Consider the following 14541-nt stretch of genomic DNA (forward strand, 5'->3'; position numbering starts at 1 on the left):
ATGTGGGTTTTTGTTGGCTGGACCTGTTTTCTCCTACATACAATAAATGTGCTACATGTCACTTGGTGAGATCATTCAAACTGTCCATACGCGTGCATCATGCAACTGCCATCTGTGAATCTGTGTGCATCTATGTGCGTGTGTGTGTGTGTGTGTGTGTGTGTGTGTGTGTGTGTGTGTGTGTGTGTGTGTGTGTGTGTGTGTGTGTGGATGTATGTGAATCTATGTGCATAAATCTGTCTGTGTGATACTTTCATTTTGATGGCACCCTTTATGGGGTAGTTTGTTGGCCTTGTGCCTAATGAGTGCCAGGATAGTCTCTGGCTTTCCTGTGATCTTGAAATGGATTAAGCAGTTATCTGATAATGAATGAATGAAAGAATTATCCACATATCACACAATGGCCAGTTCCTTGTTCTGTGTTTTCTATAGGAACTCGAAACCAGAGTAAAGTGGAGTCTGCCTCAAATGGCCATGGCCTGTGTTTTTTTTTTTTTTTACGTTATGCCTACAGAGAAGTGCAGCCCTTGACTGTTATACCAGTAATGCATGCACATTACTCTGCTCTTATTTGCTTTTGTGACAGCCTGATCTATCTTCAACAAATAACACAAGAAGCCTTTAACTCCACTGAAAGCTGGTTCCAACATGCTCAACTCACATAGCCTTGACAAAAGTAACTTCAAAATCACCTCCTTAGACAGCACTGACATCGAAGTAGAATCTCACACTAAATTGTTTGGCATGATCATAGCTCCACCCATCCATCCACAACCCCTTTTTCCCATTTTGTAAATGGGGTCTGTGTGTCACTTCAACAGTGACAATCATCTAGAACCAAGGTTTAAACAGTCGGGTGGCTAGCCCTGCTTAAAATTCAGCCTACATATTCTAAATGCAATTAAAAAAAACACACACCAAATGTTATGAATGCTCTACAGAAAAAGTCCTCCCAATTATTACTAAAGCACCATTAGTTACACTTACCTACTACCATCATTTCTATATAGAGCACTTGTTGTTGTATCTTTCGGCTTTTCCCGGTTAGGGGTCGCCACAGCAGAACTCCAGTCCGCTAATAATTGGCAGCAGATTTTTATGTACCGAGTTGCCATCCCTGATGTAAAACCTTCAATGAAGGTACACCCATTTACGCATGTCTCCACACAGGAGACGCTTTAGCTGAGAATCGAACAGGACAACGTCTTACTGTGAGGCGACAATTATACCGCAGCACCACCACCGCAGTTTATATAGAAAGCATTAATTTGTACAAACCTTCAAACCTTTCTAAAAACTAAACTTGAACAATGTTATAACAAGGCTGCATGCTTTACTGCAAATGAACTGAATCAAAATCACCCCTGTACTGCACTAAAACAGCAAAATTGGATACAACTGCCTCAGTATCTTACATACACTCAATTAATCACAGCACAAATAATAATCCTTAAGCCTGCCCAGCTTTTTGTAAAATTCTCCAAAATTACACCCTACAACTCACATGAAGATCAAATGATAAAAACACATTACTACGCACAGACCAAAAAAAAATCTCCTGGACACTCTCTATTCTTGAACATGGTAGCAAAAATCTGGAAATCTGTTCTTATAACAATCACAACAGCACCCAACCTCCACATGTTCAAAACTTATATTTTTAAAACCATCACTAACTCCTGGCTCTGCTCATGCTCCACGCCAGGCTAGTCCCATTCTAATCCAATTTTCTTTCACCCACCTCCATCTTCTCACCACAGTTTTATCTCCCACCTCCATTTCTTGCAGAGCCATCCTCTTCCATTAGTTCCTCAGCTATAACCATTTTCATTTTTCTGACCTACTGCCTCACACCACCTTACTTCCATTTCCTGTTCCACTATTGAAAATCTTACTCAAATGATACACTAACAAAGGTCACATCCCTTAAATACTTATTTGTAACTTGCAAATATCTTTAGCTATATACGCATATTTTTCTTCTCATGTACACATATACTTTTCCTTACTAAATAATCTTCACGTTCTCTCTCATTTCTGAGCCTCTCTGCCAACTTAATATTTTTTCAAGTAACTTCTGTCACTTTTTATCTCTTTTGAAGTCATGTATTTCCCTGCTTATCTCACCTTTGTGTGTGTCTCTCTCTCTCTACATCTTCTAATTTAAACAAATTATGCTTAATTCTCTCGCTAGACTACCTTACTGTTGTTTTGTACTATCTCATATTATACTTGCAAAAATTACAACCTTTTTACACTTCTGTTATATTATTATTGCATTTGTAAAAATGACAAGCCATATAAAATGTTTATATTTGTTATATTCTACTGCTTTGTTTTCAATATGTTGGGAGTTTTTATCTCCAGGACTCCACTAAAAAGTAGTTATTGCCCAATCAGACTTTCCTGGTAAGCAAATCCCAAACAATTTATTGTTTGTCTTTTCGGCTTTTCCCGGTTAGGAGTCGCCACAGTGGAACATCACAAACACTACATAAATAAAATAAAATAAACATACATACATGACAATTTGCTAGAGTACCTTAAATAACTGAGCTGAATGATTTAACATCTTTCCAAGTCAACACGTGACACAGAGGTCAGTACTGTGGCTGGTCCTTTTCAATATCCTTGTAAGAAAAATTGCAGGTATGTAAAGTTTGCCTTTGTGCTTTTGACGACACAAAATTATGGAAAAAGAGTGAAAAACAAGAATGTGCTGGAAAGCTCATAAAAGATTTGGCAAGATAGAGAAATGGACTGAAACATGTCAGCATACATTTATCCATCCATTAGTTTTATGCCCACTTTATACAGTTCAGAGACACAGGAGGCAGCTTTGAATCCTATTATGCAACAGGCATAAAGTAGGACTCAGTACTGGATGGTACACAGTCCCTCACAGAAGAATTCAATACAAAATAATGAAAATAAGACTCAAAAAATACCTAGAAAGTATTGTACAGTTGTATGCAGGAGAAAAAAATAAAGAAAATGCCCCAATATGGTCATATCAGATAACATGAACAAGCAATGCAAAAGCAGGGAGGTATGAGAATATCGCTAGAAGTAAATGAGACAATACTCCCCCTCTGTACAGATATCTGCTAAGACAAATGATACAGTACTAGACAATACTCCCCCTCTGTACAGATATCTGCTAAGACAAATGATACAGTACTAGACAATACTCCCCCTCTGTACAGATATCTGCCAAGACAAATGATACAGTACTAGACAATACTCCCCCTCTGTACAGACATCTGCTAAGACAAATGATACAGTACTAGACAATACTCCCCCTCTGTACAGATATCTGCTAAGACAAATGATACAGTACTAGACAATACTCCCCCTCTGTACAGACATTTGCTAAGACAAATGATACAGTACTAGACAATACTCCCTCTCTGTACAGACATCTGCTAAGACAAATGATACAGTACTAGACAATACTCCCCCTCTGTACAGATATCTGCTAAGACAAATGATACAGTACTAGACAATACTCCCCCTCTGTACAGATATCTGCTAAGACAAATGATACAGTACTAGACAATACTCCCCCTCTGTACAGACATCTGCTAAGACAAATGATACAGTACTAGACAATACTCCCCCTCTGTACAGGTATCTGCTAAGACAAATGATACAGTACTGGACAATACTCCCCCTCTGTACAGGTATCTGCTAAGACAAATGATACAGTACTAGACAATACTCCCCCTCTGTACAGATATCTGATTAGACAAATTATACAGTACTAGACAATACTCCCCCTCTGTACAGGTATCTGCTATGACAAATGATACAGTACTAGACAATACTCCCCCTCTGTACAGATATCTGCTAAGACAAATGATACAGTACTAGACAATACTCCCGCCTCTGTACAGATATCTGCTAAAGACCAATGATACAACACTAGACAATACTCCCCCTCTGTACAGACATCTGCTAAGACAAATGATACAGTACTAGACAATACTCCCCCTCTGTACAGGTATCTGCTAAGACAAATGATACAGTACTGGACAATACTCCCCCTCTGTACAGGTATCTGCTAAGACAAATGATACAGTACTAGACAATACTCCCCCTCTGTACAGATATCTGCTAAGACAAATGATACAGTACTAGACAATACTCCCGCCTCTGTACAGATATCTGCTAAAGACCAATGATACAACACTAGACAATACTCCCCCTCTGTACAGACATCTGCTAAGACAAATGATACAGTACTAGACAATACTCCCCCTCTGTACAGGTATCTGCTAAGACAAATGATACAGTACTGGACAATACTCCCCCTCTGTACAGGTATCTGCTAAGACAAATGATACAGTACTAGACAATACTCCCCCTCTGTACAGATATCTGCTTAGACAAATTATACAGTACTAGACAATACTCCCCCTCTGTAGAGATATCTGCTAAGACAAATGATACAGTACTAGACAATACTCCCCCTCTGTACAGATATCTGCTAAGACAAATGATACAGTACTAGACAATACTCCCCCTCTGTACAGATATCTGCCAAGACAAATGATACAGTACTAGACAATACTCCCCCTCTGTACAGACATCTGCTAAGACAAATGATACAGTACTAGACAATACTCCCCCTCTGTACAGATATCTGCTAAGACAAATGATACAGTACTAGACAATACTCCCCCTCTGTACAGACATTTGCTAAGACAAATGATACAGTACTAGACAATACTCCCCCTCTGTACAGACATCTGCTAAGACAAATGATACAGTACTAGACAATACTCCCCCTCTGTACAGATATCTGCTAAGACAAATGATACAGTACTAGACAATACTCCCCCTCTGTACAGATATCTGCTAAGACAAATGATACAGTACTAGACAATACTCCCCCTCTGTACAGACATCTGCTAAGACAAATGATACAGTACTAGACAATACTCCCCCCTCTGTACAGGTATCTGCTAAGACAAATGATACAGTACTGGACAATACTCCCGCCTCTGTACAGATATCTGCTAAAGACCAATGATACAACACTAGACAATACTCCCCCTCTGTACAGATATCTGCTAAGACAAATTGTGCAGCACTAGACAATACTCCCCCTCTGTACAGATATCTGCTAAGACAAATGATACAGTACTAGACAATACTCCCCCTCTGTACAGATATCTGCTTAGACAAATTATACAGTACTAGACAATACTCCCCCTCTGTGCAGATATCTGCTAAGACAAATGATACAGTACTAGACAATACTCCCCCTCTGTACAGATATCTGCTAAGACAAATGATAAAGTACTAGACAATACTCCCCCCTCTGTACAGATATCTGCTAAGACAAATGATACAGCACTAGACAATACTCCCCCTCTGTACAGATATCTGCTAAGACAAATGATACAGTACTAGACAATACTCCCCCTCTGTACAGATATCTGCTAAGACAAATGATACAGTACTGGACAATACCCCCCTCTGTACAGATATCTGCTAAGACAAATTATACAGTACTAGACAATACTCCCCCTCTGTACAGATATCTGCTAAGACAAATGATACAGTACTAGACAATACTCCCCCTCTGTACAGATATCTGCTTAGACAAATTATACAGTACTAGACAATACTCCCCCCTCTGTACAGATATCTGCTAAGACAAACGATACAGTACTAGACAACACTCCCCTTCTGTACAGATATCTGCTAAGACAAATGATACAGTACTAGACAATACTCCCCCTCTGTACAGGTATCTGCTATGACAAATGATACAGTACTAGACAATACTCCCCCTCTGTACAGATATCTGCTAAGACAAATGATACAGTACTAGACAATACTCCCCCTCTGTACAGATATCTGCTAAGACAAATGATACAGCACTAGACAATACTCCCCCTCTGTACAGATATCTGCTAAGACAAATGATACAGTACTAGACAATACTCCCCCTCTGTACAGATATCTGCTAAGACAAATGATACAGTAATGGACAATACTCCCCCTCTGTACAGATATCTGCTAAGACAAATGATACAGTACTAGACAATACTCCCCCTCTGTACAGATATCTGCTAAGACAAATGATACAGTACTAGACAATACTCCCCCCTCTGTACAGATATCTGCTAAGACAAATTATACAGTACTAGACAATACTCCCCCTCTGTACAGATATATGCTAAGACAAATTATACAGTACTAGACAATACTCCCCCCTCTGTACAGATATCTGCTAAGACAAATGATACAGTACTAGACAATACTCCCCCTCTGTACAGATATCTGCTAAGACAAATGATACAGTACTAGACAATACTCCCCCTCTGTACAGATATCTGCTAAGACAAATGATACAGTACTAGACAATACTCCCCCTATGTACAGATATCTGCTAAGACAAATGATACAGTACTAGACAATACTACCCCCTATGTACAGATATCTGCTAAGACAAATGATACAGTACTAGACAATACTCCCCCTCTGTACAGATATCTGCTAAGACAAATGATACAGTACTAGACAATACTCCCCCTCTGTACAGATATCTGCTTAGACAAATTATACAGTACTAGACAATAATCCCCCCTCTGTACAGATATCTGCTAAGACAAATTATACAGTACTAGACAATGCTACCCCTATGTACAGATATCTGCTAAGACAAATTATACAGTACTGGACAATACTCCCCCCTCTGTACAGATATATGCTAAGACAAATTATACAGTACTAGACAATACTACCCCCTCTGTACAGATATCTGCTAAGACTCCATCTTATTGGTTCATAGGCTGGTAGCAGGCTATCGGCCCTAGGGCCTATACAAGCCTAGCCATAACAATTCCCTGGCTATTTCTTCCCACAGTATTTACTTCCCTGGCACAATGTACTCCGTCACAAAAAGCAAACCCTTCTATGGCCATAGGCAGGATTGGAACAGTTCTGGGGACAGCAACATAATGATGCACAAACTGCATCAGAAACTCTGTAAAGGGTCTAAAAGGAATTAACATGCATAGCCCTTAAGAGAAAAGGCCAAAGAAGGCTATGATAAACATTTCAGTACCTCAAGTGAATGTTTTCAGTGCAAGGGGGCACCCTTTTAAAAATCAGAGACAAGCGTAATGCACAGAACAAGTGGATGCAAGGAAGGTAGTGTAAGGCAAATGGGAAGAACTATCACGTCACAGAAAAGGGCAGTGGATGAGTGCATCAACCTTCTTGAAGAGGAATTGCTGTCAAACAGTACTGAGAGAATTCAATAAATGATAGGACAAACAGAAGACAATTCTTATGAGAGGAGAAAGAAAAATAAGTACTATTTGCAGTGTTTCCAACAGGCCAGCAAACAGTCACATTATGTGGATGAAGTAGTGTGTACTTTCACTAAATCACCTCTTCAGACAAATGCCCTTGAATCCTTAATATTCTTTTGCTTTCTGTCATAACCTTTAATGAAGTGTGCAGTCCTTATTTCAGACTGCATGTAAAGCTTGCTACATTACATAGAAACATTCTGATGACACATTTATGTATAGAGAGGGACCATTTTGCTAATTTTCAGGCATAATGGTAAAGAAGGTAGGCGATGCAGATAAACATCAAAATGAATTATAAATTAAGAGTATTAGTTACTTCCCAGTAAAGGAGTACAGAATGTCTGATTAAAAATCCCATAACCTTCTCCTTTAGAAATGGACAGCTTAATGGTAACCATTGACAACACTGATATGCGTGTGTGATTTTGTGTTATGTGAATATGTTTAAATGCTGTAAGCGTATGGCACAGATGTTTCCTAATGTAAGTAACTTCCTAATCTGCAGTATATACAAACTGTACATTTCTCATCACATGTGGAAGTGGGGCTGGTACCCCATTTAACCCCGCTTATTTAATAAGGGGGTGGGTCAGCGGTTGCCAGCCTCACTTTCATAGTATTTAACTATTAAAGGAAATACATTTTAAAGATAGTAGAAATTACTACAATAAAATTCTAATTAAATCAACAGTAAATGCTGCTATCAATAAATCCTTGCTATCACTGAACAGTTTTACACAAGACAGTAAACTAAATGTTTCAGCATCACTGTGCAGGTCATGAAAGACTGTGCAGAGATGGGCATCAAATACGTTATTCACATTACAGTTATACAACGGTTCACTTTTCTTACCAAATTCACCAGGTTATGGAGGAATGCCAACAATCACTTAGCTTTCACCTGTAATGCTCATTACCATTTTAGAAAGATTATGGTAAATGTTACTGTCAGTTTAACTTCTCAAAGTTTTTTGAGTTTCTAATACTATGACAGAAATGGACCCCATTCCTAAGTCAAAGTATAATAAAAAACTCATGAAATTAGTACTGTTTCAATCTTTAATGTTAGCCAAATGTCTTTGCAGTACCTGCAATCTGCACAGAACATGTATCGGTAAAATATTTAAATACAACTGTAAATTCTTTTTTATGAGACCCACTGTACCTAGTATTACTATTGGAACTGTTTGGGTATCCTTTTCCCACACTGCCTTCTAATCTGTCTGCAAATCCTGGTATTTTATGACTTTGTGTCTCTCTATGTAACACATTGTAATCACTGGGTGTAGCAATTTAAATGATCAATGCTTTTTTCTTCTTATGAACTACTATATCTGGTTTTCTCGCATCTATTTTTTAACTGGTGGTAATAGGTGAACCCATGTGACAAACTTCAGAATTTTCTATAATGTGTTACGGCTCATGTTTCTAATGCTTCTCAGCTACTTCAATATTATAATGTTAGAACAACCCCCAGTGCAACAGTCTTCCCACATTATTATGCCTATCAGTGTACAAGCCTTCTGGCATTAGTACATCAAACCCAGCAACAAGATGTACAACTGTTTCCAATTCTGTTTTACAAAACCTGCATTTGTCTGTTTCTCCGACACGTTCAATGGATTGTAAACCAAAGTGTATGCAGTCCACTTTCCCGGGCCACCAATATTAACCTTTCTTCTTTTCATTTAAATTCGCCTCTCCTTAACCATTGCTGTGTTAGATCCTGCTTGACATGAGGTTGTTTTCTGTACTTGCAACTACATTTATGTATTTCACACAGGTATTGCCTTCTCATCTGATCCTTCACCTTATATTCTTTCTTTTGTTTTTGTCACACTCAGTTGCTGCCTGATTTTTATTTACTTCTGGTTTGATTTCCATTTGTTCCTGACACCGATATGCTTCCGTTAAACAAAGCAGGGAAGTCATCTTAGACTTGTTCTCCTTATGTTTTACAAATTTCACTATATTTGGTTCTACAACTGCAGATCTATATGTAGTCAGATTTGAGGGGGCCCATATCTCCTTCAGAATGGAGAATATCTAATCTTGGTATACACTGATTTTTATAAATCATTCGATAAGCATGAATCATTTTTTTTTATTTTCCTGTTCAACTGATCCAATACCTTTTGGGGGCATCAATCACCCCAAAACTGTAAGTTAGAACAGAAGGGCAAATTTGTTTATAGCTTGGACTTTGTTCCTATATGTCAGGGCTGTTTTTAGCACTAATTTTAGTCTTCTAAAATATTTCTAAGTTTCATTCTTATTTGTTCATGTTTTATTGCTGATCCTTCAATTCCCAAATATTTATACACTCCCTCCTGTTCAAGTTGCTTTATATCACATTCCTGTCCCAAACTGATATTGCTGCAGATTTCTTGATTTAAAGGTTGATATTGCACATTTATTGAGACCAAACAACATTCTTATATCATCCGAGAAAGTTTTTTAAACATTTGCAATTGTGCTTGTAGTTCCTTATCTAATGAACTATACAGTTTTACATCATCCACACAAAAAAAAGGAAAATGAGAAGTCTTTATACTTCGTTGTTTTCTGGGAGCCAAACCGTAGCCATGACCTAATCTGTTAAGTAGGCAGCTTAATGGGTTAAGGGCAAAAGAAAGCAGCAGTGACAAAAATCACCCTGGAATACCCCCCTTTGAATTTTTATTCATGTGGTAATAATTATTCCTTTATCATGGCTTACCTGCAAAGTGGTTTGCCACTGCTTCATAGTCATTGTAATGTATCAGTCAATGTAGGGTGTATCTTATACATTTGTAAGCAGTCTTTTATCCATGAATGTGGGATGCTGTCAAATGCTTTTTTTGTAGTCTATCCATGCCATACTTAGATTTTTCCCCATTTTACAATTCTCCATTATGACTTTATTTAACAAAAAATGATCCTTTGTTCCATATGACCTTACCCTTTTGTTCTACTGCCATGACTGAGTTTTCTTCTAAATTACTATAAGCTCTGTCAGTACCAGTTCCAGTTTATAAAAGTCTCATTTACCTAGGACACTACTGTATACCCAGTTACCTAAGCTTCTACTGTATACTCATTTACCTAGGGTGTGACTGTTGACTCTACCCAGAAAGCTATTGTACACTCATTTACCTAGGATGCTACTGTACACTCATCTACCTATGATGCTATTGTACATGTGTTTACCTAGCATGCTACAGTTCATTTAGTTAGGACATTATTGTATTTTCATTTACCTAGGACACTACTGTATACCTCTTTACCTACGGCACTACTGTATATACATTTACCTAAGGCACTACTGTGCATTCATTTACATAGGACACTACTGTATACTCATTTACCTAGGTCACCACTGTACACTCATTTACCTAGGTCACTACTATACACTCATTTAGCCAGGATGCTGTTGTACACGTTTACCTGGCTCACTACTGTTCACTCATTTATCTAGGAGGCTACTTCATATTCTTTTACTTAGCACACTATGGTACAGTAATTTGCCTAGGATCCTGTGGTATACCAATTTACTTAGCATGCTACCGAACAGTCATTTGCCTAGGCAGACTACTGGACACTTTTTTCTAGGACTCTATTGTATACTCCTTTACCTTACACGCTTATGTAGACTCATCTATCTTCCACACTATCACACAATTGTTTACTCAGAATGTTACTGTACACCTAGTATGCTGTTGTACAGTTGTTTACCCAGCATGCTGCTGGATGTCACCTAGCATATTATTGTACATCCATTTACTACAGAAGGTTTTGTACACCCACTTGTTGAGGATGCTAATGGTACACCTTGTTATCTAGAATTCCATTGTATACTCATTTACCTAGCATGCTATTGTGCACCCATTTACTGCAGATGATCTTGTACACTCACTTATCTAGGATGCTAAATGTACACCTTTTTATCTAGGATTCATTGTAAATTAATTTACCTATCATGCTACTGTACACCCATTTACTACAGATGTTTTTGTACACTCAGTTATACATGCTGCTAATTGTGCACCTTTTTATCTAGGATTCCTCTGTACACTCATTTATCTAGAATGCAAGGTGTTAATGAGCTACAGTGCAAGTGTACCTCAGTCTTGGCAAAAAAGAAAACAAAAAGAGAGAGTAAAAACCAGAGAGACAATAGAAGGTAGATAGCCTACCTACTCTCTATTGTGTGCTACACACATTGGTGGGAGACAGAATTAATTAATTCCATGGTTACTTTGCTAATCCAGTTCAGGATCATTAAGAACCGAAGCCTAGATTGCCAGCTTTATAAATTATATAGCTGGGTCACTCCCATGTCACTTGTACAACATGCGGATGGAAAATGATTTGCATTAGTTCATTTTCTCTGAATCTTGGCATTTAAATCCAAAAAGCACCATAGATGGGAAATTACGTTCCTAATTGATCATCTATTAAATTATCAGAAACACATATTTTATCAGATTAACACTAAATAAAAAAGTGAAAATAGATTCAACTTATCTGTTTTTCTTCTGACTACCCATTATTGTGTATCTACCATTTTAGGTCAAATAAGTTTAGCCACAAAAATAACTACAATATTTAGCTCGTGTCTCATGACCCTGAATCACAAGAAATAATTACATGACAGAACCTATTTCAAAACAGTCCGACACAATTATTTCAAACTCTATAACATAGAGGACCCCTGTACAAGCAAAATAACATACTCGATATAAAATAACATATTTGATTATGCTTTGTGCTAAATTACTGCATGACCCCTAATGATATAATGCAGATGGTGCATAGTCACTGTCCTAAATCTCTGCACAACCTTAATGGTGTTGTGTAGATGGTGCCTGGTGCATTGTGCTAAATCACTGTATGACCTTGATGGTGTTGTACAGATGGTGCCTGGTGCATTGTGCTAAATCACTGCATGATCCCCTGATGGTATAATGCAGATGGTGCTTGGTGCATTTTGCTAAATCACTGCATTATCCCTGATGGTATAATGCAGATGGTGCCTGGTGCATTGTACTAAATCACTGCATGACCCCCTGATGGTATAATGCAGATGGTGCCTGGTGCATTGTGCTAAACCAGTACATGACCTTGAAAGTAGATGGTGTGTGGTACATTGTGCTAAATCACTGCATGACCCTGATGGTGTTGTACAGATTGTGCTTGGTGCATTGTGCTAAATCACTGCTGACCCTCTCATAGTATAATGTAGATGGTGCCTGGTGCATTGTGCTAAATCACTGCATGACCTTCATGGTGTAGCTTACTCATATTATACATGCTATGCAGTGATCTAACAGGTAGCAAACACTAATGGTGTAATGCACTTATATCCTAGAGGTCATGCAGTGATTAACAGGTAGCATACACGGGCTGTGAGAGCCAATGCTGCAACCATAACAGTGTGAAAAATATTATTTGTAAATAAGGCCTCTGCAGGGAACATTCCTCTTTTCCTGATGTGCAGTGAGACTGGAGTTTATTATATTAAGTAAGGAGGTGCAGGGGCAAAAGTCCTGTTCACTGGTGGTGTTTGGAGACTTTGACCCCCACCCCCAAACCCAAGTAAATGGCGGACTCAAAATGCATTCTGAATTTTTGTGATTTTTTTCATTCTTGACGGTTATGACTGACACAGAAGTGACCAGTCATGCTTCTTGCTGGTTTATTTTATACCAGATGAGCAGTACCTTTACTGGGTTTTCAGTATACTCAGTTGATCATTTTACAATTACCACTTAATATTTTGGAGGGCTGTTTTAAATAGACTGACATTTGTTCACCCAAATATCATATATTTGGTTAAAAGAAAAGTTGTGTATTTAGGATACCTCTGGTAGTTTGCTCTTCTCTGTTGGTTCCAAGAGTTGCCTGCCTACAGCCAATGGTGACTGTTTATGAGTTTTTTCCTGTTCTGTCTGAATCATCTCCAAATACTGAAATATGCTGTCAGAACTGTCTCGTGAATATCCAGAGCTGGATTTTATCTGTTGATTTTTGCTACACTGGGGAGACACCTGTACAGAAGTGGCCACTGACTTCTCATAGTTTTTCAACAGCTTTTCAACCACTCCAAAATTTGACCTCGAATCAGATGACCGTGGTCGGCCAAGTAACCTACTTGGACTCCAGTCCTGGTCATCATTCATGTGGGGACTGCATTTTCCTGTCTTTGACCTGCTAGTGTTATGACTTGTTGCTATATACTCAGAAAAGGCAGAGGTTTTGCTATGTGGTACACATTGTCCAGATAACTCTTTTTCAGTACAGCGAGTCATGCAACCAGTTTTAACAAATGCCTGTTTACCATCCCCAACTGATGACTGCGTCAATACATTTCCATGACCTACAATGCGGCGTTTATCAGTGTGGAAAACAACTCTATTAAATTCAGCTATTTTTGTTGCCAGCATTTCATTTGTCTGTCTTTTATCAGTCTCAGCTTGGAGAGAGCAAAGGGTATCACCTGCATCTTCTGTTGCCACTACAGCTCTCAATGATTTATTATCAGTTACTGGAGTTGGAAATAAATTGTCAAAGCACTCCAGACCAGTAGGAGACTTGCAAAGATGGCTTTCAGTCTTCTCGGATGACAGGGTGTTCGCCTCTGAGAGACATTTTTGGATGGGAACATTACAGGAGGATCTGTTGTCGGTATTAGTGCCAAGCTTGGTGACATAACAAGGCCATCTGCTGGAACCAGAGATATCATTACAGACAGAGTTAGTATCATTTATTAAATTAGTTGCTAAAGCCCTCACACACACTGGATCGCCTATAAGCCTGTTGTCAAACAACACAGCTTCAGATTTTTTCACAAGCAATGGGCTACTGCTTTTTCTTCCTGACACAATGTTCTGTGCCATACAACTCTTGCCGTCATTTCTTCCCAAGTCAGTTATTTGTGAAGATAAAGAAAGTGTGGGAGTCAGATGCCAAGAAGTACTTCTTGGGGGCACTGGAGGAGCTTCATTTTTTGTTGCATTCAGTTTGTCTCCAAGGCTTGGGGGGCTGCATGACATCCAGTTTTTTCTGTTCATCTCCTCTGTGTCCCAAAGGCTCTTAAAAAATGTGCCAGAAGCTTGTGAATCATTCAGCGCTGTCTTTCCATCAGTTTTCTTCACTCCATTTTTGTTAGGCTCGCATTCTTTTGAACACTGAAATGAGTTCAGTCTGCACAATAATAAAATATACA

At 38.5% G+C, this 14541-nt stretch overlaps 1 protein-coding gene across 3 annotated transcripts in view; it reads right to left on the reverse strand.

Annotated features, from left to right (window-relative positions):
- KIAA0408 (KIAA0408 ortholog) overlaps positions 1-14541 on the reverse strand; it is a 340323-nt gene that overhangs the window by 102959 nt on the left and 222823 nt on the right. For all 3 annotated transcript variants that reach the window (XM_044064108.1, XM_044064091.1, XM_044064100.1), the window contains exon 6: positions 13178-14519. In XM_044064108.1, the coding sequence (XP_043920043.1) occupies positions 13178-14519 (1342 nt within the window). The remainder of the gene's footprint in view (positions 1-13177; positions 14520-14541) is intronic.

The sequence above is a fragment of the Protopterus annectens genome, chromosome 1.part0 (genome assembly GCF_019279795.1).
Source record: "Protopterus annectens isolate FY-2018-M chromosome 1.part0, PAN1.0, whole genome shotgun sequence".
In the NCBI taxonomy this organism is placed as follows: domain Eukaryota; kingdom Metazoa; phylum Chordata; order Ceratodontiformes; family Protopteridae; genus Protopterus; species Protopterus annectens.